Genomic DNA, 27,531 nt, shown 5'->3' with positions numbered 1-27,531 from the left:
ACCACAACTATATTGGCTAGCCATTCTGGATATTTTACTTCCCGCATGGAACCAATATTGAGTAATCGGGTTTTTAACAAACATGTTCTTGACCTCGGCAATCGGACGTTTCTTCTGCCATACCGGTGGGAAGTCTGGGTCCCAGCTTATTTTTTGCACGACCACTTCTAAGAAATTTATAAATTCTAACCTGTGTTCGGGATTGAGTCCCGTTCCCAAGTGAAACTTCCTCTCCAAGAACTCTTCAAATAACTCCACTTGCTCGAGTTCCTCTGCAGTCGACTTAGTCGCATCCTTCTCCTCTGGAACTTGAAAGTATCTCAGAACTTGATAGGATTCTGATGACCCCTCACTCTTGTCATCTTCGTTCGGAGAGAGAGACAACATCGGTTCTTGTGATTTCTATTTGGTGGGTTCCTTTACCTTGGTGATGGAAACAATTACCGCGTTCATCTCCCTTGCAGCCGATTGATCTCCTCTTATCTGCTTGATTCCCTCTAGGGTTGGGAATTTTAATAACTGATGATACATTGAGGGCATAACCTTAAATTCGTGTATCCACGACCTCCCGATGATTACATTGTGTCCCATGTCGACATCTACTACTTCGAATAAGGTGGTCTTGGATACCCATTTGGCATTCGTGGGCAGCAGGATCTCTCCTTGAGTTTTCACACTTGTCAAGTTGAATCCAGCTAAGAGTTTTGTTGCCGGAATGATGCTTTCGATCAGATTTGCTTTCTCCAGTGCTCTCTATTGGATTATGTTGGCTGAAAGTCCTGGGTCAACCAAAACACGCTTAATTTTGAAACCTAAAACATTAAGAGAGATTACCACATCTTCATTAGGTAGGAGAAGAAGTCCGTCAACATCTTCTTTCGTGAAGGTGATATAATCCTCCACGGCTTCCTAGAGTCTCTTGTTGTGAGTCACCAATATCTTTGTTTTCTTGCCCGCCGAGAAGGTTACACCATTGATTTTGTTCCCTCCGAAAATCATATTGATAGTCAACCGAGGGGAGTCTTCTACCGCCTTAGAAGGTTCTGCATTGTCCCGGTTTAGGCCGTACTTGTTCTTGGCTCGGTCGCTTAAGAATTACCTGAGATTTCCATTTTTCAACAATGTTGCCACCACTTCACACAGATGCTGACAGTCCCAGTTCTATGGCCATGAATCCCATGAGATTCACACCACAAGTTGGGATCAGATCTGATTGGCTTTGGGAATCATGCTTCTTTGATATTCCGCATCATCGATACCGGCTCTACCAAGCTGATGTTGAAGTTGTAATCCAATAACGTGGGATAGGGACCTGTTTTTCTTGTAACGGCCTGTTGTTCTGGCGACGATTAGCTCTTTTATCGGGAGCAAACCTATCCGAGGACCGAAACCCTTTGCTGCTGCATCCCCGGTTCTTTCATATGGCAGGAAACAACATTTAGAAGACCGTCGATCCGCATCGAAGTTGCTTTTACCCACAGTGGGCACTAAACTGTTTACCGTAAAATGATACAGTTAAATTTGTTACGTGGTTTATAGACAAACGAACTGATTTGATCCAAAAATTGATAAAGAAATAAAACTAAAAAAATGAGACTTAGCAATTGAAATTAAAGAAAATAACGAGCCTAGCTCCGAGCACAATGTCTCCGAGGGCAAAAGTGAAAGCAATGATAAAGAGCAAGCAAAGTTTGTTTAATTGAGAGCGAAAGTAAAATATAACATATGTTTTGCTATGAGTTTTTCGTGTGTTACAATGGCTGTTGAGCCTGCTATTTATAGCTATACCTAGGGAAACAAGATCCTATGATCAAGCCCCACTTAAGTGATAATAAAGGAGTGATGATGAATATATAACGGCAGACCATGAATGCAAATATTCCCTATAACGATCGCTCATTTAATGTTAGAGAATATTTTCTCATTGAATGCTATCCAATGACAAATACTCGATCTTCTCCCGTTAACTATACTCCCTTGGAGATTTATGCGACACCGATTGCAGCGGTTGTACCCGGTACTAATTGTTACTTCACTTATCTTTTGACTATCCTCGGTTCCACGTGTCATGCTACCATTCGATCATTTATTATGAACCAATTTTACCCCGTACGACCTCTCCCCTATATAAAAAAAGAATAGTGATAAATAACTCATTGCTTTGCCAAGATATCAAACGAAATCAGTTTGGTACTTTGGAATATATTTGGAACAAGTGGAAGTTAGTTATTTTGTAAAAATTATTTATAAACCGAACATAGAGTAAGAAAAGTTATTTGGTGTATACCAAAAAATCTGTTCCTCAAAATTTACGAAGAAACGCCACCTAAGATACTCCACGTGGCAGCTCGTGAAACGCCAGGGAGAGTGCTAATCACGAGATTCTGGTCTCCGCTCACCTCACCTCCTCACCTTTGCCTGTCACTCAATAAACTCAACTCATCAAATAAAATCTCCTCTTTCTCTCTCTTGGTTGTGTTCACGTCGTTCATCCATTTCACATCTCTTCTCTTCAATTAATTCCTATATATAAATTCAACTCACTATGCCAGCTCCTGTTACTTTCATCCCTTGATTCATTACTGTACCAGTCTTCAATTTTTTTCCCTTTTGACTTTCACTTACGATTCCGATATGGAAAAATGTCGTTTGGTTCTGTTTCTTGCCGCGATTTCTTCAGTTTTCCGACTTCTCCATGCCACCTCCGGCGACTCTGATCCGATTTACAAGTAAGTTCTGCTCTAATTCTTCTTTTTTAAACTATCTGTACTTGCTCAAGTTTTCTAGCTTATTTATTGCATTTAAAATACTAGTGGTTTGATACTATGTTAGTCCCCAACTTATATGTTTAATTTGGCTGGTAGATTGTGTAATTCTTATAACTTTTGGGATTTAGCAGCTCGATACAGTACGAATCCACTAGACAATTAAGTAGGAAGAATACAGGTGCGTATGTAGGGAGGAAATTTTTTTACGTAGGGAAACCATTTTATGGAATAATGTTGGGTATAAAGCAGGTGACATATGGTAAATTTATAAGGTGGAGGATGGAGTTTTCCAGTTATTTTGGATATTAAAGAATGATAATAATGTCAAAGTTTGGGAGAGGGTGGTGGAATGGAGGGTGAGGAGGGCAGTGTCTATATCTGACAATCAATTCGGGTTCATGCCGGGTCTTTCCACTACGGAAGCTATCCACATTATCAGGAGGTTGGTGAAACAATATAGGGATCGGAAGAAGGATTTGCACACGGTGTTTATTGACCTAGAGAAAGCGTATGACAAGTTTCTAGGGAGGTTCTTTGGAGATGTCTGGAGGTGAAAGGTGTGCCGGTAGCTTATATTAGGGCGATAAAAGGACATGTATGAGGGAGCTAAGACTCAGGTTAGGACTGTGGGAGGTGACTCGGAGCACTTTTCTGTTGTTATGGGGTTGCACCAAGGGTCTGCGCTCACCCGTTCTTATTTGCCCTGGTGATGGATGCACTAACTTTGTCATAGGAAATATATCATCAGCAAACAATATACACCATATTCAAGGGGGATTTGCCATGGTGCATATTGTTTGCTGATGATATATTTCTGATTGATGAGACGCGAGGCGACGTTAATGAGAGGTTGGAGGTTTGGAGACAAACCCTTGAGTCTAAAGGTTTTAAGTTGAGTAGGACTAAGACAAAATATCTAGAGTGTAAGTTCAGTGATGCGTCAGGGAAAACGGACATGGATGCGAGGCTTAACTCACAAGTCATCCCCGAGAAAAAAAAGTTTCAGGTACCTTGGGTCAATTATTCAAGGGATGGGGCGATAGACGAGGATGTCACGCATCGTGTAGGAGTGGGGTGGATGAAATGGAGGTTAGTATATGGAGTCCTGTGTGACAAGAAAATGTCACTGAAACTTAAAGACAAGTTCTATAGAGCGGTGGTTAGACCGACCATGCTGTATTGGGGCCGAGTGTTGGGCAGCCAAGAATTCTCATACTTAGAAGATGCAAGTAGTAGAAATGAGGATGTTGAGATGAATGCGTGAGCACATTAGGCTGGATAAGATTAGTAATGATGATATTCGGGAGAAGGTGGGCGTGGCTCCCAGGGACGACAAGATGCGGGAAGTGAGGCTTAGATGGGTCGGGCACGTGCGGAGGAGAAGCATAGATGCCCCGGTTAGGAGGTGTGAGTGGTTGACATTGGCAGGTACGAGGAGAGGTAGAGAGCGACCTAAGAAGTATTGTGGTGAGATGATCAAACAAGACTTGGTGCGACTTCAAATCTCCGAGGACATAGCTTTGGATAGGAAGGTATGGTGGTCGAGCATTAGGGTTGTAGGTTAGGAGGGAGTCGAGCATTTTTCTACGTTGTTCCGAGGGCGGGGCTAGGCTGATAATGTTTCGCCGTGGGTTGTTAGTGGTGTAGTTTCCACACTATTTCCTATGGCATTATTATCGGTTATTGTTATTGCTTTTACATCTATTTTTCCGTTTCTTACGATGCTGATATATTTTTCTGGCTTTTGTTGCTTTCACTGATCCATTGTCTATTGTTTATTGTTTATTGTTTATTTTCTTCTTGAGCCGAGAGTCTTCCAGAAACAGCATCTCTACCCCTCTTGGGTAGGGGTAAGGTCTGCGTACACTCTACCCTCCCCAAACCCCACTTGTGGGATTTTACTGGGTTGTTGTTGTTGTTGTTGATAATAATGTCAAAGTTTAAGCGTGCAACACTAGGTGATTTCTTCACGTCTGCCTAAGCCTTGGTGCGCTAGGTGATTTCTTCCCGTCTGCCTAAGCCATGGCGCACAGAGCCACCTAGTACCTATGCTGGTGGGAGATAGCAGTTACCCTGTGGAATAGTCGACGTGTGCACAAGTTAGCTCAGACACCATCGTTATAAATTATATCAAAGTTTAAGTTGAAAAATTATACTCCCTCCGTTCCAATTTATGTGAACCTGTTTGACTGGGCACGGAGTTTAAGAAAAAAATGAATATTTTTGGAATTTGTGGTCCTAAACAAGTCCAAATGGGGCCCAGAGTATTTGTGTGGTTATAAAAGCTTCTCATTAAGGGTAGAGTTGTAACTTTAAGCTAAATTGTTACCAAATTTAGAAAGGGTTCATTCTTTTTGGAACGGACCAAAAAGGAAATAGGTTCACATAAACTGGAACAGAGGGAGTATTGAGTATCGATGGTATATTTATAAAGGACAGTAACTTTTGCTCATAAGGACAAATAGTCATTTGTGCTCTTTTGATAGTAAACATCTTCCGTCATACCAAACACCGTTAAACACCTTTTCTGGCAATTAATGCCTTTTGTTATAAAAAATTGATAGATGAGTCGTTTAGAATTCGAAGTGATGCTGCTGTCTCACTTTATTAGTGTGTGCTTGAAAAAATATTTGGGAGATGGAGAATTATTTTTTTGTTGCCTATGTATTGTTGAAAACACATTCTAAGGAGAAAATAGAGTCATTGAATGTTTATCTTGTGATAAAGAAGCTTAGTGTTTCTTCAGCCGTGGAATTTTCGTCCTTGCTAATCCAAAGAAATGGACTTGGATTTCTAGAGTAACCTGTGGGAATCAATTGATCTTTCTCTTGTCGAAAGTTGAAACCTTGTATATTGTGCCTTACACGGAAAGTGTAATCATGGATTAAAATGCTCTATGGTCAAGGAACCTGCTATCATTAAGAACTTTGTCCTTTTTAAGTAAGCAGCAATTAGACGTAACTTTTCAACCATTTAGATGTTGATGCTGGTCTTCCAGAGATGGTATCACTTGACCTTTGGATTTAACTTCCTAAAATTACAAGTCATACAAATAAGTGATGACGAATGATAGTGGCATCTGGAATGGAAAAGGGTTTCGGTTCGGTTTGGTTCGGTTTGGTTTTGCTTTATTTTTGAAAATTAATGTGTTTGGATTTGGTTTTGGAAGAATTGCCTTCTGGAAATGTTAGTCCCTTATAGAAGTACACCTGAGTTTATTGAAGGACAATGCGTCTTTCGCTGATGTTTCCTCACGATATATATTTCCAAGTTGGTTTAATGAGATAAACTTAAACAGGCTCACCCTCTGTTTCTAGTTTACTTCGATAAATTAGTGACAGTTGTATGAAGTAAAATAGATGAGCAAGCTGCAAACAAGAATTCGTTAACATTCTTAACAACATTTACTTTATCCTTAAATACGGAGTATTGAAGTAGTATGGACCCAAACAGAGCATTTAAGATATTGAGGATTCATACAACGGACTCCAACTAGTTTGGGATTGAGGCATAGTTGTTGTTGTTGGCTTCACAAGACCTAACGTTCACTATATTTTCATATGCTCGGCTTTTGAGAAGGTTGCTTTTTATTTTTATTTTTTTTGGGGGGGGGGGGGAGGGGGGCCCTGACTTTGTTTGAATTACTATATTTATGGTCTCCCATGGAACCATTTAATCCAAGTTTTGTTTTTTGACTTATTTGGTATAACAGATTTCTAGAAAATTTTATCCTATAGAGTGAATTGATGCCAGTGAGCTGCTTTTTGACTTCATAAGGTTATTAATTAGGAAAGGCACCGTTATGTCCTCCGGAATTGTTGTTAGTTGCTGACAGTTACTCGTATATTTTCTTCAGAAATGATATTTAGGTTAAAAGATACCTAATACAATTGTTACATTTGACTGTTAAAAGGCCCACATAACCCAGGCTAGAGAGTTCAATGACTAATTTGCAGATTCCAAAATGTCGGAGGTTGAACTCAATGCAAATCTCTGATCTCTGAGTTTTTAGTTTTGCTTCGATCAAATTCATTGAACATAACTTTACAATTGTTACGTTTGACTGTTAAAAGGCCCACATAACCCAGGCTACTATGGCTTCTTTGTCAAGATGAACACATAGCCAATAGCACTGCGTCTTCTAGTCTCAACCCACACGGCCAAAAACCCAACCAAAGTATGAATAGCCTCAGAAGCTGCAAAGATCAAAAGTGATCCCAAAAACTAGTGAAAACCTTCTAAAAAAAGTGATCATGGATGGGTTAAGCTCATTTTGTATATGGAATTTGACCACTAGCAGCTGTAAAGTTATTATAATTTCCATACTTTTCAATTTATGCTGTTCTAGAATTTTCTACTCTGAATCATGAAATGTAAATGGCTGTATATGAATATACCTTTTGGCAGATTTTTAAGCCTATAGCCACCATCTGGACTATGATGTACTTAAGATTATTGCAATCATGCTATTGGTTCCCTCTCTACTTCTGCTTCCTGGGTAGCACCTTGCTTTCGTTCCTGGCAATGGTGAATCTGATTGAAACCCAAGTATTTGCTTGTTTCCGCTGCAATTCTTTCAAAGTGATTTTGCTTCATGACTTATGATCATTGAGTTTGTTGGTTTCACAGAGCATGTGTTGATCAGTGCAAGGAGACTGGATGTGTGGGGGACAACTGCTTTCAGCATTGCAATTTTTCTTCTGGGGGAAATCTCATTGGTGGTCCATGGTACCTGCAGGAACCACTATATCTGAGATGGAAACAGTGGGACTGCCTTAGTGATTGTCGATACCACTGTATGCTTGTCAGAGAGGAAGAAAGGCAGAAGCTTGGTCTTAAGCCTATCAAATATCACGGGAAATGGCCATTCCGTCGTGTTTATGGGATCCAGGTTCTTCATAGAAATAAATTAGTTATTTCTTTACATCTAGTCTCTGATATAATTCATTCATCTTAACCAAGTCTTTTCCAAAACCAGGAACCTGTTTCTGTGGCTTTCTCTGCCCTTAACCTTGCTGTACAATTCCATGGATGGGTATCCTTTTTCATTCTAGTGAACTACAAGCTACCTTTTAGCCCAAGCAAGAAGCCCTATTATGAATACACTGGTTTGTGGCATATTTATGCAATTTTATCAATGAACGCCTGGATCTGGAGTGCTGTTTCCCATAGTAGGTGAGTTCCCAATTCATTCTTTTTAATCTCTGATTAGTAATCCCCATCTACTATAAACTGCATAAATTTTGTTTAAGCTGAAATCAAGTGGTTTAAAACTGTCTTGCTAAAAATGTTACTGGCAACTGCTCGAGTTTCTTCTATTGATTGATAGCTTCATCTTCATAAATGAAGAAAGTGGAAACTTTTCTTATCAATTTCCGAATTTTTTCTGAGGTTTTGTGCTATCAGATATCATATGTGACTATGCTGCTGCTGTGAATAACTATGGTGCATGTAGAGTTAGAGTCACAATTGTCTTTTGCTTTCTGCACAATTGTTCCTTTTGCACTCTGAACATAACAGGGTAGCACTGTTTGGTGCATGTAAATCTCGTTGTTTACTAATGAGTATTTTTTTGTTGAACTCGATTAAACAAAAAAAGAGTAATTTTTTTGGTTGAGCTGTGTGACTACCTCATTAAGCTTACATCGTATGAGAGAGATCACCTATATTTAGTTAATAATGTCTTAACATGTCCCTGCAAGTGGGCCCCTGATTAGTTTCTTTGGCAAAGCACGTGGAAGTACCTTTAGTTTACGGGTCATGGTAAAACTTGAACCTAGGACCTTTTCTGCTTTGGTACCCTGGTAAATTGTATGATCACCTCATTTGAGCTTAAGTTATTAGAGAGGGGGCACTTTTATTTATTTAATTATGTCTCAACACTTTTTCTAATTTTAACTGTTGTTTAAGATCGCCTGCATTTGTAACTTTTCTGAAAAGTTAGACTAGTGTCTTCATCATAGTAATAACCATGTCGGGAAACTGTGGCACTATCTCTAATGTAATTATGCTATTGTCTTCTCGCTTAAAGTTTCTCACTTTTGATTTTTCTTGTTTTGATGTTCTGAAATTAATTTGCAGAGATGTAGAATTGACTGAGAAGCTAGATTATTCATCTGGGGGTGCGTTGGTTGGGTATTCACTCATTCTTGCTATATTGCGAGTCTTCAATGTGAGAGATGAGGCAGCAAGGGTAATGATTGCTGCTCCCATTGTTGCGTTTGTGACAACCCATATCTTGTATCTGAACTTTTATCAACTTGACCATGGTATGTCCCCTTTCAGTATGACTCTGTTGAATACTGCATGATTGTCATCAAGTGTACTTAATTCCTGCTAGGCCTGGAAACAATACATCAACTCCTTGGATAATTCTAACATCATTAGTCCAATTCCCTCTTGGTCATGATCTAGGATCTCTATATTTTTCAACTTCTGCAGTATATTATAAAAAGCAAAAACTTGGTTATTTATCTTCCTGATGTTTCTCTATAAAGACATAAGTCACATAGTCAAGTGGATCGGACTAGAGAGGGAATCTGTAGATGCAGGTAGATGATTATCAGGTTATTATGCATGTCCTCTTGGACGTTGAGTGAAGAGTCGCAAAGATGGCAATGAACAGATCTAAGGAAAAAGTAAAATGCTTCATCTTATTTTGAATCCACTCTGCCTTGATGAGGTTGAGTGCTGTTTCCTAATTGTGCTTTTTAAGATATCAAAATGGTGATTTGTGGGGTGTCACTCAATATAAAAGTAAAACAAATAAAACAGACAACTCCAAAACTTTAATAAGAACTGACCATTAGGCTATCTACTTCACCTACCTCCTTTGATCTTAGTTCAAGTCGTGATTGCTTATGTTTTGGCCTAATGATATAGCTGGATTCCTACTTTCCAGTGTTCCTGAAACCGGTTTAGACTGCCTTCTTGTCTATCCTTGAGTTTAATTTCAGGTTATTGTGTGTGTCGTTGGGTAAAGAGTGACAGAAGAATGGCAATGAATGGATATATCTAAGAAAAAGTACAAAAGCTACGTCTTAGAGAATTCAGTTTGCCTCGATGTGGATGGTGTCACACAATTATCTTGTCCCTGGACCAAGGACTCGTGCAAACTAATTTTTTCATATATGCAGCCACTAGCAAAACAAAATAGAAATTACTCAAACAAAGAAAAAGTAGACCTGAACTGCAATTTCTTCTTTAGTCATTTAACATTTATTGAATCTATGAGTTAAATGTTCAATTGCCATCATGAAATGTTTGATCGAAAAAGGCAAACATGTTCTTGAGTGGAAAACTACTTTGTTGAGATGACTAAAAGGTTAATTGAGGGAGTTCTTCCTCTACTGACTGTTCATTTGCATCCTCTACCAATGTAAAATTTAATTTGCACGCATCTGATTGTCCGTTCTCATTTTTCTACTCCGTGAATTCACGTTTCTAAATAAACTTTGAATCGAGTTTTGGACAACTACTGCGATGTTTCTTGTAAGAGCATATGTAGACTAGCCATTTGCACATAAACAGTTACGACAATTTTAAAAGATACAGGACACTGCAAAATATATGTACATCTTAAGAAACAGGACAGAGGTGTCTAATAAGCTTAAATGCTTTGGGATTATGCATCACCTGTCAAACTTGTAGTGGTCATCTTGCTTTGTTACATCAACAATAACATTTGGCAGTCTCCTTTTTTTCTCTCATTTTCCAAAATCTACATTCATGAAAAGTCAAGCGCTAATATGAGCTCGCATCGGGGGTGGGGGGGGGGTGGGTGGGGGGTCTAAGATATGTATAGAAACAATTTTGTTTGTCTTTTTTCTTTCCAGCAACCAACTTCACACAATTAAGGGAACATTTTTGGTGGTCAAATAAGTGTCCCATGTGTCATGTGGCCAATGTAGTTACAGGAACCCTAACCGATTATGTTTAAGCGGTAGTGGCTCTTTATGTCATGAATTTGTTACATGATAATGCAAGGTGTAGAAGCTGAAGTTGCCAGATTACATTGCAGGATTAAACACCAAAGTCTGTGTTGCTATGAGCATGTTGCAGTTTACTTTATGGGCGGTCTGGGCAGCTTTTACTCGCCATCCATCACGCTGGAAGTTGTGGCTTGTGGTGACTGGTGGAGTCCTTTCTACACTCCTTAAGATATATGACTTTCCTCCCTATATGGGATATGTGGACGCTGATGCTCTATGGCACACTATCTCCCTTCCCCTAGCGTACTTGTTGTGGAGTTTTGTTAGGGATGACAGTGAATTTGGAACAACTACTCTCATCAAGAAAGCTAAGTAGAATGAGAGGCACGCCGTAATTAAAGGGTGTCCAAAGTGATTTCCATTCAGATCTTTGTTAGTTTTTGGTTGGTTGTCTCTTTTTTCTTGCATGAATGCATTTCTTGGAAATGCCTGGTCATGCGAGTTTCCGTTTTTCCAACTTCAGTAGGCCTAGTTCAGTTGCATTTTTTAATTTCCACATCTTTCATCCAGTGTCTTGTAAAACATATCTGAAGTTGTACTTGGCTTATGTTATTGTAGCTTGTATTTTATGCATTTATTTAGTGTGAAGTTCTTACTGTACCTTGGGCACAGCATGAAGTCATTTTAGCTCCTTGAGAGAATTAGTTAAGAGTGGTTTCTGTATTTTTAAACGTTGCAATTTTGGAGTGCTTAGTGCTTACAGGCTATAGCATATATATTTAATTGGTCATGTTGCTAATGTCATTGTATATAATTGCAACGGGAAGGGGTTTACGTCTTCAGGCTAATAAAACTGGGTTCGAGCATCGCTTGCTTCCCTATGGAGCACTTTTCTGTCATTTGCTGGTTTTTTGCTTTGCAAGGGGAGACACAGGAATAGTGTAGAATGTTCACATTTAAAAAGGCGCATAAGTAAAATACTACCCTTCAAATGATAATTTCTCACTTTAAATTGCTTTTTTTAATTTTTTTTGTGTGCTTGTTTTGGCCAGGGATGTTCATGGTTTGGTTTGGATCGGTTTTTTCCTAAAAAGAAACCAAACCAAGTAAGTCTGTTTTTCAAACATTAGAACCAAATTAAACCAATTAAGTTGGTTTTTCTTGATCCTGTTTATGTCGGTTTTTCGGTTTTTTCCGTTATTTGTCGGTTTTTTCTTAAATATAAGACATACACTACCAAACACATATTTCGGCGACCACATTTTCAATGTAACAGTATCAAATCAATTGCCCTTTGAGAAATATATTATTTACCAAAATATATTGATGATAATTGAATCAAAATAGTGATGATTAATTTAAGGACTCAATTAAAAATATGTTATTTTTAACACGAAATGGATTCTTACACTAAACAAAAGAAAACTACCAATCAAACTAGAATGTAAAGATAAAGAACTATATTAAAAGTGCAAACTATTAACATTTACCATAAATTTTTTAAAACTTTGTATAACAATATACATATATATAGGTGTAATAATAAATTTGGAATAGCCACTCCAATAGTCGGTTTGGTTCGGTTATTTTCTGATTAAAACCAAACCCAAACCAAATTTGATCGGTTTATACAATTCAAAACCAAACCAAACCAAAAAGTATCGATTTTTTGCGCGATTTGGTTTGGTTTTCGGTTTGCTTCGGTTTTTCAGGGTTTTATGAACACCCCTAGTTTTGGCTATGCTATATGTCTTCTGGATTTCTATTTCTATCATGCTATTTTAGTTGCAATAAGTGAGAAGATGATGATTTTAAATTAGTCATATACCTAATTTTAGTTTTGATTTGTCTTATAGCCTGTTTGGCCAGACTTCTAAAATCTGCTTATTTTGAGAAGTGTTTTTTTCAAAAGTGCTTTTCAAAAAAGTACTTTTGATGAAAATCGGTTTGTGTTTGGCTCAATAATTTAAAAAGCACTTTTGAGCAGTAATTAGTGAGAGAAGCTACATTTTTCTGCTTCTCAAAACTGCTTCTGCTTCTTCTCAAAAATACTTTTTTTCCTTCTAAAAACTTAGGCAAACACCTTAATTTTTGGCCAAAAACTATCAAAAAAGTACTTGACCAAAAAATAGCTTAGCCAACATGCTATTTATCTATATTGAGAGAGCAATACCACCAAGGACTAAAACTTTCAGATGACTTATGCAGTGATGATGAAGTAAAAGATAATGCGCCTGCAGAAAATGACAAAATACTCTGACAGTTGGGTACACGTTTGTGGTGTTCTTTTGGTATATTGGTCTTCTTAACATGAGAATTGCATAAGTTTTGTGAAAATATTAGGGCCTGTCTGTTTTAAAGGGTCAGTATGCATCTACTACGAGGATGCTCACTAGCCCCGTGGAGTAGTCTTTTTTTAAAGATTGGTAGGTGACGGAACCAAGGGCAAGTGCATAAATAAATAGTCATTTTTAAGGATGTTATTTAAAAATTAGTTAATACTTATTTTGTCCTGATATTTTAAATTAAAAAATTTGAATTTCAGAATAATTCAGGTCATTTTTGTCTTGAAAATTTGAACTGAAAATTGAAATACATTGATTAATTCTTAAATAACAGTACTATGGGATGGCTACCTGGTGTCATTTCTACGTGGATCTCGCTCCTGAGTCTCGAGTCTTTGAAAGAAGCTAGTGGACATGGCGGCTCATATTCAGGACCAACATCTTTTTGGGTCCCCACTTTGTCCTCTGATTTTCTTATACTGCATGCTTAAAAGAAACTAGAAAGTAGAAACTCAAACTGTTCCTTTTAAAAGGGTAGCCATACTAACTCTGGCTTTGGTAGGGTAACGTGTCAGATAGTAATTGCCTCCATGCCCTAAATTTCCCAAATTTATGCTGTTGTCTTGTGTATGATCCAAAACTTAGATTTGGGGTTTTATACAGTTATATTAGATTTAGACTTATAGAAAAAGAGGGTTAATCAAAGTTGATGTTAATATTCAATAGCAGATCTAATACTTTTATGGTGAATATTTAATGTGTAATATTAAATAAGGTTGTCTAAGAACAATGATGGAGCGATACAGGCTTGAAAATGTTAAGGCTAGTAATAAATGATAATGAATGACTTTCAAATAATAAATGAGATAAAGTCCGCCCGACAAGGGTGAGATTTTTCACTATGCTTTCTAACAATGATGATGATGATAATCAGTTGAATATTCCGATTCTTCTTGGATCGGGAGAAAAAGGTCAAAGAAAAAGAAGTGCAAAATTAGGCTTTCTATGTATTCAATAAGGAGAGAATCTTGCACAGAGAATGTCAATGATATTCTTTACAAAATATTCGATGCCCCTTTGGAACTACATCTCTTCCTATTTATAAAAGTACATGGACCACAAAACCCTAGATAGTACAATAGAAAGGAATATCCATGAGAATATTCTCTAGGGATCTAAATCCTAAAACTAGTCGTTACTTCGTACTAAAGGTAGGTGCTCGTCCTTGCCCTCATCTTCCGTTAAACAACCTCGACCTCGACGATTTATCCTTTTCACACGACTTTGACCTTTTGGAGTCAGGTTGACACGTCATAGTGTCGATACGTCACAACCTCCAAAGGCTTTGTCATAGTTGACCAGGTCAAATGCATGACATGAAGTTTTTCGCCCATACAGTTAGTTCCTCCGCTTGTCGAGGTCGTCCCCATGGACAAGCTTGATAAATGGATAATAGTAATCATGATCGTCATAAGAGACGGATGATGTGGCATTTTGAGAATCACATATTTCGAACTCTTAATTTTTCCGGGTGACCTCTGGAGAAAGCCTGACATGGATGGGATGTGACATCATTTATCACGATGACGTTTGTTCCCGTTACATCGTGTCAGGACACGTGCGGTTTTTGGATTGGTTCCGCCATTGCAATTTCGGCTGCCATTATGATTAGTCGTTCCAAATTCTAGTTTCCTTCTCTATAAAGAGGGGGATGATCACCATTATTCAAGTTTTACCTCAAGAATCACCTTTGCTTTCTTTGAGTTTATTTCTCTAGCTTATCATTCTCTAAAGCTTCCTCCCATTTTCTCGACTCTTCTCCTCCCTAAAATTCTTCAAACTTTACAATCATGTCTAACTTGCCTTCTGATACTCGTGGTGGGGAGGTTTCTGGTGTGAATGAGGATATTCTGACCACCTCATTGATTGTTGCAGCCTCTGTTCGCGGAGGATATGCTACCTTCGCCATTGAAGCGGAAGTTCTTCCCTTGGTAGAAAAAATTATTCTCGCAGCCACAATGCGAAACTGGACTTGCAACGGTAGCCGGAGGCGGTGGCTGAGGTTTTCTGATCGTCTCTAACAACCGATCATTTGGCAGAGTTCAAAGCTAAGTATGGCCTTCCAAATCAAGTGGATCTTGTACCCGTCAGTGATGGCGAAGTGTGTACAGACCGCCCAGGGTACTGTGCTCTTTGTGCCTATCCCTTCACCGTAGGCTATTCATTTCATCTTCCCCCTTTGGTAGAGGAATTTCGCTGCTATTACTGGGTTTGTCCGGCTTAGCTCGCGCCCTTGCTCTACAAGGTGATCAAGATGCTGTCCAAGTTTGCTAAGCTAGCTGACGTCCAGACCACTCTGCAACATGTGGTTCACCTGTTCATGCCCAACTTCTACCGGGGCACGATGTTGAACATTCGACATCACGGAAGCAAGTCCCTGGTCATTAAGATGGTTGACAGAGGTAGTCGAGAATTCGGGCTTGACTCTTTTTTGTTAAGACTAAATCCGTCGTGGCTGACGTCGCGAATTTTCCAAAAGCTTGGAATCATGCTCGTAAGTATTTATGCTTATCTTCCTTCTCTCATTTAATCGTAGAGTCCGAGTTCGTGAGTTGATTCTTCTTATTTTGCAGCTACTGCTCGGCCACTTCAGTTGGTGGTGCACCTTACTAGCTGGGTTAGGCAAGTCCTTCCCTGCACTGTAGGGATTCGAGACTGGTCGAGTTTTTGGCAGAAGTACAAACTGGCTCTCTCTTCGAAAGGTAATGTCGGCACGTTATCTTTCTGTCTTTACTTGTTGATCTTGGTGTTCTCATCCTCATACTTTCTTCTAGGCTCCGCCAAGGAGGTTGCTAAAAGGAATCTGGCGCCGATGCTCTATCAGGAGAAGGAAGGGTGTTGCTTCCTCTACTCTTGCCCCCTTTTGATTGTTGCGCTCTCTCTTCCCTCGGCTCCATCTCATGTTGAGGACGAGGAGATTTATTTGTATGGCATGGACTTGAGGCCCTCTAAGAGGAAGGCCATGGATGTGGGAGCCGGTGTGCCAGCAGTGTCAACTTGTTTGAGGATGGGGTCGTGGTGCAAGAGACTATGATGATAGTGATAGAGGGAGGCGTTGGGGCGGCCTCAGAGGTGCATAGGTTGGAAGAAATCAGAGTTGCTTCTTCCTTGCGACCCGAAGAGGAAAAGGTCGTTATGAACACCTTTGACAATGGTTCTGCGCGTCCTGGGTGCGGGGAGGCCTCATCTTCTAAACCGGCTCAGGAAGCTTCCCCTGTTGATAAAGGGAAAGACAATGTCATGACCCAAACCGATGGTCCGCGACAAGCACCTGATACCTTATCCAACCGAGTACCAACATAACGTATCTTTTCATGTCATACTATCATAGATAATTGAGCCAGAAGGCTGTCGTGAGTTAAGTAGAATACAACATGTGATACCAATTTATACATAAGACATACGGGCCTATAAAGCCAAAATAACCACTCATATACTGAACATATGCCGATAAGGCCATACAATCTTTTATGTACATGACATCTGTCTACAAGCTGCTAAGAATACATAATTTTCATAAAGGTCGGGACAGAGTCCCACCATACCAAACAGTACACGTCTAAATTATACCAACCAAACAAGCAACTCCGAAGCAAATAGAGCGCACTAACATCTTTCGCTGAGCTGATAGCCTACTTAGAGGGCTCTCGACCTATCTATCGGGACCTGCGGGCATGAAATGCAGCGTCCCCAGACAATAGAGACGTCAGTACGAATAATGTACTGAGTATGTAAGGCACATAAATAAGTACATAATAGACATGGAAGAAATATAGAGTAAATAACTCAACCTGTAAGTCTAGAAAACTTTGTAAATTATGAAATACTTATAGTGTTATGCATAAGCGCATGAATGTCATGTCGTGCATAGGTACATGTTTCATAAAATCATTAGCCTCTGAAGGCATCCCATCATATCATCTCGGCCACTGTGGGCAAAATCATCAACGTATACTAGCTGATAAGGTGGTGGTGTGTATATAACACCGTAACATTTTTTCATATTCCATATACATATAATATACATATATACGCGTATATAACGCCATCTGGTCATGGGTCAATGTACATGAATGCAATGCATGAGAAGTACGTCAATAAAATTTCTCGGTCCGCAGAGAGAGGTCTGGGTTTCGACATTCCATGGAGTATGATAACTCATTTCCTTTTGGGAATTGGGTATTTGAAGAGCCACCACCTAACGGATTACGGTGCGTTAAGGCCCCCAGAGTGATTAACTTTTGGATTGGTTTGCATTACCAGAGATTTAGGGTAAGAGCTCGAAATAACTTTGAGGGGAAGGTGTCAGAAACCCCTATTGGTCCACAACTGTGGGTCCCGACCGAACTTATATTCACAAATTAGTCCATAAACAGTTGAATCAAATAGGTTGCAAGTAAAACACGTTGGATACTTCAAGTAACAAGATAAAGATTTTTGAACAAGTTGTATGAAACAAAGGTTTTAAATAGAAAAAGGAATTTTGGAAAAAGAGGAGTCCTAGGTTGGTTAGCCTATAGGATCACCCCACACAATGTCCGGCAAACACTCCTCAAAGAGGGGCTACACATGATATTAGCGCGTAGTCATCATATCCCATATCTACCCTTCCTGTCCCCTTAGCGATCATTCAAAGCAAGTGTTGGTCAACGATCTCTATTGCGTGCTATTACCCATCCCTTCTTAATGGTCCCGGGGGGATTTAGGACCTCTACCTATAGGTGGTTCTAGACAGATCCCTAAGGTTTTAAAGGTAAAAATACTAAGGCAACATGCAAGAACAGTTAGAACTTTAGCAAAGAAGAACATGAAGGAGCAAAGAAGAGGCTCAGTTTACCTCCACAAACAAGGCACATAAACAACATGACTCAAGCACAAATAAGGCCTTTTGTTAAACAGTATCCTAAGGCATGATATCTAAGTGAATATACAGAAAATATGCAGTTTGTTTTTATAAACCCAGAAGTAATGACCCTATCAGTGGCCTACTGATTTTAAAGCTTGCTTAAGCCAGAACAACATTAAGTCACAGAAATAGTTTTCAGAATTGCGACTTTTGAAAACGCCCTATAGTCTTGCCTATACGCGGAATACTGACGACTACATTTTTTATAGAACGAGACAAGGCAGGTTTAAAACGGACTCTTTTAATCTCTATAGGTATGCTGTCTAAGGCGATTTTAAAAGAACTCACTTCAAGAAAATATAAACCACTAATTGAAGATTTAGAAGTGAACTAATCGTTAACCGGATTAATTTATTTAAAACCAAACTAGTTTAGATCTATAGGCAGAATTTGACGTTGTTCCCTATAGGCATGATATCTATTTTAATAGTGATTTTAGAAACTTTGCAGGCATGATGACAAATGAAACAACATGTAAACAAAATTATAACAGAAGCTGAACTCGGATTATATCCTATAGGCATGGTATCTGCTTGTGAAACTGATTTTAAGACTTGTAAGCGTGGTTTCTATTATAGAATCGATTAAGACCTATAGGCATGATTTCTAACATAAACATATACGAAAGTCCTATGGGCATGGTTTCTACTTATAAGGCAAACACAACAAATTGTAAAATCCTATAGGCATGGTTTCTACACGTATTACCCTACAAACATGTAACTACCCACCCTTTTCACTAATTACCCCAATATTCGTTTACAAATTATTATAGACCATATGAATTACATAAGTAAATAAGAAAATGAGAAGTTATTCTATAGGGAGCTTACAGATAGGCCCAGATTTGCCAAAGCCTCCAATAGCCTCAAATGCCTCAATTCCATAGACAATGTCATAATCCAGGTGCATCAAAGTTCCCTAACGATCTCAAGGATTCCGGGCAGTGCTTACACCTAGACTTGGTAACCAAAATGAATAAGTGCAGTGTGGAAGGACCAACCTCAGTATGCCAGAGTTAAGAGGGTTCTTAGGAGGATCCCAAGGCAGTACACATACTGGAGGGGGCAGGACTTATTGACTTAGGAGTAGAGTGAAAGTGCTTAACACAAGTTGAAAAGTTTTAATGGGAAAACTGTATTAAAAGGAAGTTTTCTGAAATAACTTAGTAAAACAACAGAGATAGTTTGAAAAGAGAGTGGAGTAGTAAACAACAGTCCAAACACAACACCCTTAAGATAGGTTCATACACAATCAGGCGTCACAGAACCAAAGCAAGTTCAGTTGTCACAAACAGGGGTCAAGGGATTCGGGGATACATAGAACACCTGATTGTGCACACATAACAAGCAAATGTCTTAGGAATTGTACAGACATGCTTAGACACATATAATTAGGCATAGTTTCAGAACCAGCAAAGCTTAAGGGTATTTAGTAAATAGGATCCACATGATTCAATACCAGAACCATACAAGTTAGGAGTGCAGACTACTTAGAGGGGGTGGGGGTAACATGCTCATACTGATTCTAAGGAAGAGGAGTACATGACATACTAATTAGGTAATCATATTAACTGCAGGTCTCATAGAAAAACCATAGGTAAAAGCAAACTAGAAATAGAATGAACTGAAGCAATAAAAGAACCATATTGTTGTTGGAACTTGAATTGAAACTAGAACATACCAGTAAAGAAGACAGTAAGCAGAGTGAAGGAGCAGGAGAACATAATGGTTAGCCTTGGCTTGCAGCCGGCTAACTTAGAATAGTAGCAAGTAGCACAAAAGAGAGCAAAAAGTTTAAGTGAGAGAGAGAGAGAGAGAGCTTTGAACCAAGAGTGTTCGTGTGTTGTGTTAATGAAAGAGTGTGTATATATAGTTTGAACGCAGGTAGCAAATAAGGTAAAAAAATTAAAGTTCATCAGTAATTATGGGGACTCAAAATCAATCAGTCACGAAATCAAGGTAAGTACTCCCTTTAATTGAGGAGTCAACTTCAAGCGGTAATAAACATGTGGCAAAAAAGGAAGGAAATCGTATAAAGCTGAGCATAACAAATAAGGAAATATTTTTTGTACAGAACATGTAATAGAGGCTAGGTTCAACATATTTCAATCAAGGAAAATACTTAGGAAATCAATTAATAGCATAATTGACCATAGAATAAGGTCAAAAAATATTTTACAAGGTTAAAAATCAGTAGAGATATCATGCAAAATCAGTGAAAGATCAATCACAAAGACTCAAGAATTCAAAAGTAAAAAATAACACTGATTTAGCACCACTTTATAAGAACAAGAACATAGTAAGCAAAACCAGAACTCTAAGAGGTCGAGCAGGAGAAAAATCATATATAAATTAGGGATTCATGTAGAGCATAGTCTGAATTAGTAGAATAAGCATGATACAGGTAGGAGAAGTGAATAATCAGAAACATTGGTGAACAAAATAGGGCAAAATCACACAACAGGCAGGGATAACCATAATTAGGAACCTTAACAAGCAATCATAGGGTAAAATCACAGAATCAAAGAAACATATAGATTAACTGAACATGTTATCAAAACCAAACTCAGAAACCCAAAATTAGAACTAATAACCTGTTTGGCCAAGCTTATTTTTACCAAAAGTGCTTTTTTTGGCCAAAAGCACTTTTGATCTCAATTTGAGGTGTTTGGCCAAGCTTCTGGAAGGAAAAAAGTGCTTTTAAGGAGAAGCAGAAGCAGTTTTGGAGAAGTAGAAAAAAGTAGCTTCCCTCCAAAAGAACTTTTTTGAGAAGCACTTTTGAGAAAAATACACTTAGAAGCGGTTTTTTAAAGCTTGGTCAAACACTAATTGCTGCTCAGAAGTGCTTTTCAAACTAATTAGCCAAACACAAACTGCTTCTCACCAAAAGTACTTTTGAGAAAAGCACTTCTCAAAATAAGTTAATTTTTGCAGCTTGGCCAAATAGGCTATAAGAAATTAGGGTTTTCACATAGGCAAGTTGAAGAGGTGGTAAATCATAGAATCAATCGAAATATGCAGGAGATAGAAGTTTAAACATAAAGAATCGGTTTAAACAAAGTTTTAGAAGAAGTTCCAAAAACCCTAATTTGAGAAGAAGGTAAAAACACTTTGAAATCGGTTATTTTGTAAAGAGTTACAAGGATAGTGTAAAACATCAAAGAAATATAATCAAATCATTTAAAAATCGTATAGATCTAGGAGATGTAAGCAAAAATTAGGGTTTCAGAAGAAACCCAAGTAGAGATGAAAGAACATGTAAAAAATCTCAAGGATCGTAACAAGTACAACATGATTTCGCTTGGAATCATACTAAAGTATCCACGAACATGCCAGATGGCAAACCCTAGATTCAAGTAAGCGTGGACCAGGGCCCTTGAACTCCTCAGAGAAGGCGAGCATGGCAATAGAGGAGCTATTGGAGGTTTAGGAGTTGAAGGGAGATTACCGGAGAAGACCGGAGAAGGGAGTCAGCGATTGAAGGAGCTAGGTTTAGGTTAAGGGGTTGAGAGAGGAGAGGAGATGAAAGAATACAGAGGCAACGGATTTAAGAAATGAGATAGGGTTAGGGGGTCGTTTGAGATAAAAAAGGAAAGAACTTTTAGATCAACGGCCAGGATTTAACGGGTCTTGGGTCGGGTAGGCAGGCTTAGGGTTTGGGTCGGGTGTTTTTAATCTGAAATTGGGTTGGGATTGGGTTTAATTTGGGCTACAATTGAAATGCCAATCTGGCTATATTTTAAATAGCCCATTTTCCCTATATAATTTATAATAAATGATAAACAATTTCAAAAAAATAATTTCAAGTGCTAAAATAGTTTAAAATATATATTTAGCATTTTAAAAATGTAGAAGGTTGATTTTATGCATATAAATCTAATTATACATTAATAAGGCTAATATTGCAGTTATATGCAATTTAGCTTTAAAAATACAAAGTGCAATTATAAAAAATGCACTAAAAAATATTTTAACAATATTTTGCCATAAATATATAATTTAAATGACTTAGTCACCCCAACAATAATTTAAGGGATAATTATGAGTAAAAAGGGAGGAAATAAATCAATTAAAAATCTTATAAATTATAGAAAAATTACAAAAACCTTATGCATTCTTATATATGCATATATATGCTATTGTGAAGGTATTTATGCATATAAAAAATGTAGGAAAAATTGGGTATCAACAAGTACGGTAATAAAAATTTTCGAATGTCATAAGACCATTATGTCTTTGAGTAATATCATGAAGTAAACTTTTTCAACTTACGTATTTTTCTGAGACCCATGAACAGATGATAGAATAACAAGATACATGGGAATTCAAGAACATAGGCACTTCTAATACTTCTATGAATAGAGTCATTTATGGAAGTTGTACATTTTCTCGGTTCGTTTGTATCGTATGGATCATGCTAAAAGAAAGAAAAGATAGCCTTAACATACCTGAGCCAATTCTCTTGACAATCCCTTTAATATACGCCAATTGCAACAAATCACGTAACGGCAAGATCGGAGTAGGAAAAAATCCATATGATATTCTTGCGAAAGATTGCACCGTACTCCCTTGAAATTGCAACATATCACGTTGCTAAGAGATTTTGTTTGCATAAATATACCAAAAATTAGAATGCAAACTTTATGATTTTGAAGAAGCAGTAACGTTCTCATCCATGCTTCATGTAGTCACCAACCTTGGTTTTGTGCTCTTAGGAGATTTTTTATATAATTGGGTGTGGGCCCCACTTTCCTAATGACTAAGTCAAATATTCTTCTAATTGTGACACCAAATCTCATGACTTAAGAGTCACTTGGCTAAATCTTGAAATGCTGCCACGTTTTTTTGGCTCAACCTTATCCAACAATTAATTAGGTAATGTTTCATTATCCGGTAATTAACCAATTACCCGCATAATTAAGAATTATCTCAGCTTACTTAAAATACTACTCGCTTTTAACATACCCTATACACCTTACTATCATGGCCATGGGGTACCTTGTATGGTACTAGTCTAAAAATATCGGGTATTTTAGCTTGGGCTGTATTTTATCTCAAAATGTCAAACTTTGACAAAATTCATTTTCTTCGACTTGCTTCCCCTCTCATCTTCATGAATTTACTCATCAATTGTGAAATAGCATAGTCCTTATAATCTCCGAATAATCTTTTTCTTGGACTGATGTCAATTACCTTACGATAAATTCAACATACAATACTAAAGGGTGCAACATCGTCGTAATTTAATATTGCGAAGCGTAACATTATCGTAATGTAATACTGCAAGGCTAAACATCATCTAAATATAATACTGCAGGACGTAACATCATCGTAATATAATACTGTAAGACGTAACATCATCGTAATATAATACTGCAGGACGTAATATCGACGTAATATTGTGGGGTGTAACATCATTCCCCCTTTGGAACATTCGTCCTCGAATGTTGACTGATGCTTTTATCATTTTCATAACTTATAGCTCTTGTGAATATCTTTATACTCTCCTTGCCATTTAGGTAGTTGTTCTGTGAATAAATCCTAAGGCTAGGGCATTCCCCCTTTAGGCCTCTTTCCCACGCCATGATTTGTGATCGAATTCCTTCCAGTCTTGTAACTGTTGCTACCTTCTATCATGCAACCTCCACTACTGACCTTGTAAGTGTGCCTATGCGACTCTTCTCTCCTTTTTCCTCCAGCTTTTAGCCAATCTCTAGGACTTACTTTGTAAACATATACACGGCTTAATAGGATGCCTCTCTGGGCATCTATAGGTGAACTGAAGTTCTTCGCTTGGTACTTTTGTAGAACTTGCGAATATGGCTATATCTTATTTCATAGATCTGGTTATCCATTCATATGACTTTACTGTATCTACGTAGGTCATACTATACCATAATTCTTACTTCAATTTATCGTTACTGAGGTCTACAACCAACTCCAGGTTACTCTTGTTGCTTTTCCTATATGCATAAAACAAAGTCTTTTAACGCTTCTTCATTACTGTTCATCTTAAGACTGATGGCCTAATCTCATATCGTACTTTGTAACTCGTGTCCATCTATTGTTTATTCACCTCAATATTGATCTCCAATATACCATTAATAAATTGGAACCTCTTACATAATCACTAGGGCTCATGTTGCATCGTGGAACATTTGATGTGATTTTTCTGATCCACCTGGGTGATACGATATTACACTTCCATAAATGTATTTCATAGCATCCCAATGTGACTCACCTTACGTGGCTATTTTAATCTGTCCAATTTATAAAATCCCTTTCTTTTCTTCGTCAGACTATTACTCAATCGAAGGCCCAATCGTCGTCCTTTATCTGTCACAATCACACCCTCATTCTACTGCTAGGGCATCATTCCATCTCTTCTAAATGCCATTAGTCTTAGACTCCTTTGAGTTCATTCAAGCTATACTGAACTTTCTGTATCTTAGATAAACCATTTACTCTCTTGTTTTCATGGGCATAATCCCGAGGACTTATCCATTCTCATCACCTTTTCATTTGCCTTTCCTTATCCTTACTTATGTTTTTGTTTACCTTGAAAATGGTAATTACAATTAAATTTGATTTTGTGGTTCTAAAAATAAGTGATCTATTTTTATGTTAGTTGTTTAGGCAATAGATGCAAAGTGAGATACTTTGAAACAAGATAAGAGCTTGAAAACGAGATGATAACTAGACTGAATGGCCGACAATTGGGGCCTCGAGCTTGCTTATTCGGGGCCTTGGGGTCGAGTGTGATGTCTCGCTGAGGGTAGTCGATGGATTACTGACTGTTATAATAAAATCAATGATAGCTCTTTATCACCAATAATAAACAATAAATGAAGAACAATAAAGGGAACACAATGAATATACGCAATAAATGCAAGTAATGAGATCTAGGAAATAGGTTAGAGAGCAGAGATAATGTTCTTGTGCATTCAATATTGAGCAACAAATGTTTACAAAATAAAAAGGATCTCCTTTATATACCAGGGGGAATACCAACATAGTACAAACACATTTATTGAAAAGATATGGGGCTGATACATCCATTTAATGCCTTGATTTGGGTCTGAGATAGCCTACCAGATTTTGTCAGCTCTAGTCGCGTGCCTTGAAAGCCTCTCACCTTTTCATCATAACTTAATCAGCCCGCACTGCCTCGAGGCTAGACGTCGATAACCCCTCGGGTGTTAATCTCGACCATAATCTCGAACATATAGAAACGTGCTTGTGAAGCACCGTAGTGACCGAAAATTGGACCCTCCAATTTTACCGTATACAGTCTTCTTTAAACTTTGTCACTCTACCATACTTTAGCTTGCGACCTATACATATACATTTATACTACTCGTAACCTTCCTTCAACTTGCTTGTACCATAGATTTCCTTATGTTATTCTAGAATGTCAAGCGAGACATCACATCGTCTCTAACTCTTCTGTACTCTCTTAACTAGTCCTCTCGGTACTTAGAAATCATAGGTTGGAAGACATGCCGCTGACGATGCCGCTATCAGTCCCGATTATTGAATCCTCGCGTTTCTATCCTTCTATCCGAAGTATGGACAATTCACAACCTTCTGCATTTGAGCATCTCGTATATTATTCACCTTTACCTTACTTACTTAAAATCTCGTATCATATATTTTTTTTCCTCATAACCTCCCCTCCACATAGGTATGATTCACACCACAACTTGAAGCTTTATAATACTACAATCTGGTGGGAGCTTTAAAACGACTTCTTATGAGGCTATTACTTTTTTAACTGGCTTTATCGTAGAGCTATTATAGAATGTGGTTACTGTACTATCTCTCGTGTACCCCTGATATCTAAAAGGTAATCCTGCAATGTTCTCAATCACGAGATCTATAATTTTCTGGGTCCATTAGTCAGATTCCTGATTTACTTCATTGATGTAGCTCTTTAGTTTGCTCCTCCTTTTGATCAATCTTTATGTAGGCTTAAGCTATATTCCGATTTGCGGCTCCTGGTATTAGTGCCTTTCATGGGCGTTATGGAATATCTATGATACAAATTTCAACCCTTTCTCTATGACCTGGACTCAATTCTTTCTTTTAACTTATACCGGAGTCTTTCATGGCTGTATGATTGTCAACATATATGCTGCATGGGTAATACTCCAAAATTTTAAGTGCGTCCATAATGTAACTAACTCCGGATCATTGATCGAATGATTTCTTTCGTTCCTTCTTAGCTTTCTTTAATGTAAGCTATTACTTTTCCTTATTTTTCTGCCCCTTGTTGCGTCCATACTTAGCTTATCTTAGTGCCCACATATGCTAGAGTTTCGTATAACTCATATGATCTCGAATATTAATTTTAATTTTATTTCCTGTTCATTAGCCACGGTAGATTCCACTTTCCTTTGGAGTGTTTACAATGTTGTTGTGAAACTGTTGTTATAAGACCATTTTCTTTTTAGGTCACTGAGTTTAATTTGAAGCCTTATTCCTTATTTTCCTTAACTTAGTCTTTCATTGTAGTACTTAGGGAGGATCCTCTGTCTCTTTTAAAGTTGTGAGCTTATTAAATTGTATATTCGGAGGATTTTCTGATGTCCTTCCTTGCCTATACTTATCCGTAGTTACTTATCTCTATGCCCTTGTGCTTGTGGGGTTGCTTCTGAACTATCATTTTGACTGTCTTCCCAGTGGCACTCTCTTTTATTCCCGTAACACTCATACGGTACCTTTAACTACCTTGGCTCCTATTTGAATATATCTCAAGTATTATAATGACATTACTGCGAGGCTAAATTCTTCATGTCGGGGTTTACTACATTTATCTTGCATGATCTGCTGATTTGTCTATAACTTCTTGTCTAGTCATGACTAGGCTCTTCTTGAATCAACTACTAACTACTCGTTGGCCCATTCTCATAGCCATATTCTGCGTAATCTTTCTTGGGTTATTTCCTTTGTCTTAACTTACCTCTCGCACTGGCTCCTTATTAATCAATAACATCTCGGGCACGAAACCTTACTTTCTCTCCTTGACGTCGTGTTTACATAATGTGCTGGTATCATAGCATATCTGTAGGCTTTGAATAAGTGCAATCTGTGAGCACCTAATTTTTGACCATACTTGGGATTTTTCATAACTTTTTAGCATGTAAATATATTTTAAGCTTAATCTACATAGTTTAGCACTTATTTGACCTTTTAGAGATTTTACTTAAGAAAATTGAAAATGATTAAAAAAAGTCACATTTTGAAATAAATTGTACAAGAAAGAAAAGTTTTCCAAAATATATATTTTTAATCTAATTTAGTTTAACTTTTAGAGATAGAGATTTTAAAAGGAATTTTGAGTGCTTAATATGTTATCTTGTTATTCTAGTTTAATAGGAGTCGTATTTTTATTAACTATTAACAAAGGAAAAGAAAGAAAAAAGGAAGAAGAACCAATGACAAAGATTCCATTCTATCTATATATAACAAATTCACCTGCACATGGGGAGAGAGAGCACGTTTCCAGCACTTGGGGGGCCATTTAGAAATATTTTTGTTGGTTCTTATCTTGCAAAAAATTCATAAGGTAAAAGGGAT

At 37.9% G+C, this 27,531-nt stretch overlaps 1 protein-coding gene across 1 annotated transcript; it reads left to right on the top strand.

Annotated features, from left to right (window-relative positions):
* The first annotated feature begins 2,416 nt into the window (after window positions 1-2,416).
* On the top strand, window positions 2,417-11,359 carry LOC107766819 (uncharacterized). Its single transcript, XM_016585693.2, has 5 exons — window positions 2,417-2,729; window positions 7,398-7,659; window positions 7,747-7,943; window positions 8,850-9,037; window positions 10,789-11,359. The coding sequence occupies exons 1-5, from the start codon at window positions 2,635-2,637 to the stop codon at window positions 11,073-11,075; spliced, it is 1,029 nt and encodes a 342-aa protein (XP_016441179.1). The 5' UTR covers window positions 2,417-2,634; the 3' UTR covers window positions 11,076-11,359.
* The last annotated feature ends 16,172 nt before the right edge of the window (window positions 11,360-27,531 follow it).

Source organism: Nicotiana tabacum, chromosome 11, assembly GCF_000715075.1.
Source record: "Nicotiana tabacum cultivar K326 chromosome 11, ASM71507v2, whole genome shotgun sequence".
Taxonomy (NCBI): Eukaryota; Viridiplantae; Streptophyta; class Magnoliopsida; order Solanales; family Solanaceae; genus Nicotiana; species Nicotiana tabacum.
Note: the sequence above shows the minus strand (reverse complement) of the source record. Positions and strands in the feature narration are given on the sequence as shown.

Coding starts and splice junctions, on each gene's coding strand:
- LOC107766819 (XM_016585693.2), top strand. CDS start 2,635: ATGGAAAAATGTCGTTTGGTTCTGTTTCTTGCCGCGATTTCTTCAGTT. Junction 7,660..7,746: donor GTCGTGTTTATGGGATCCAG/GTTCTTCATAGA, acceptor TTCCAAAACCAG/GAACCTGTTTCTGTGGCTTT. Junction 7,944..8,849: donor AGTGCTGTTTCCCATAGTAG/GTGAGTTCCCAA, acceptor ATTAATTTGCAG/AGATGTAGAATTGACTGAGA.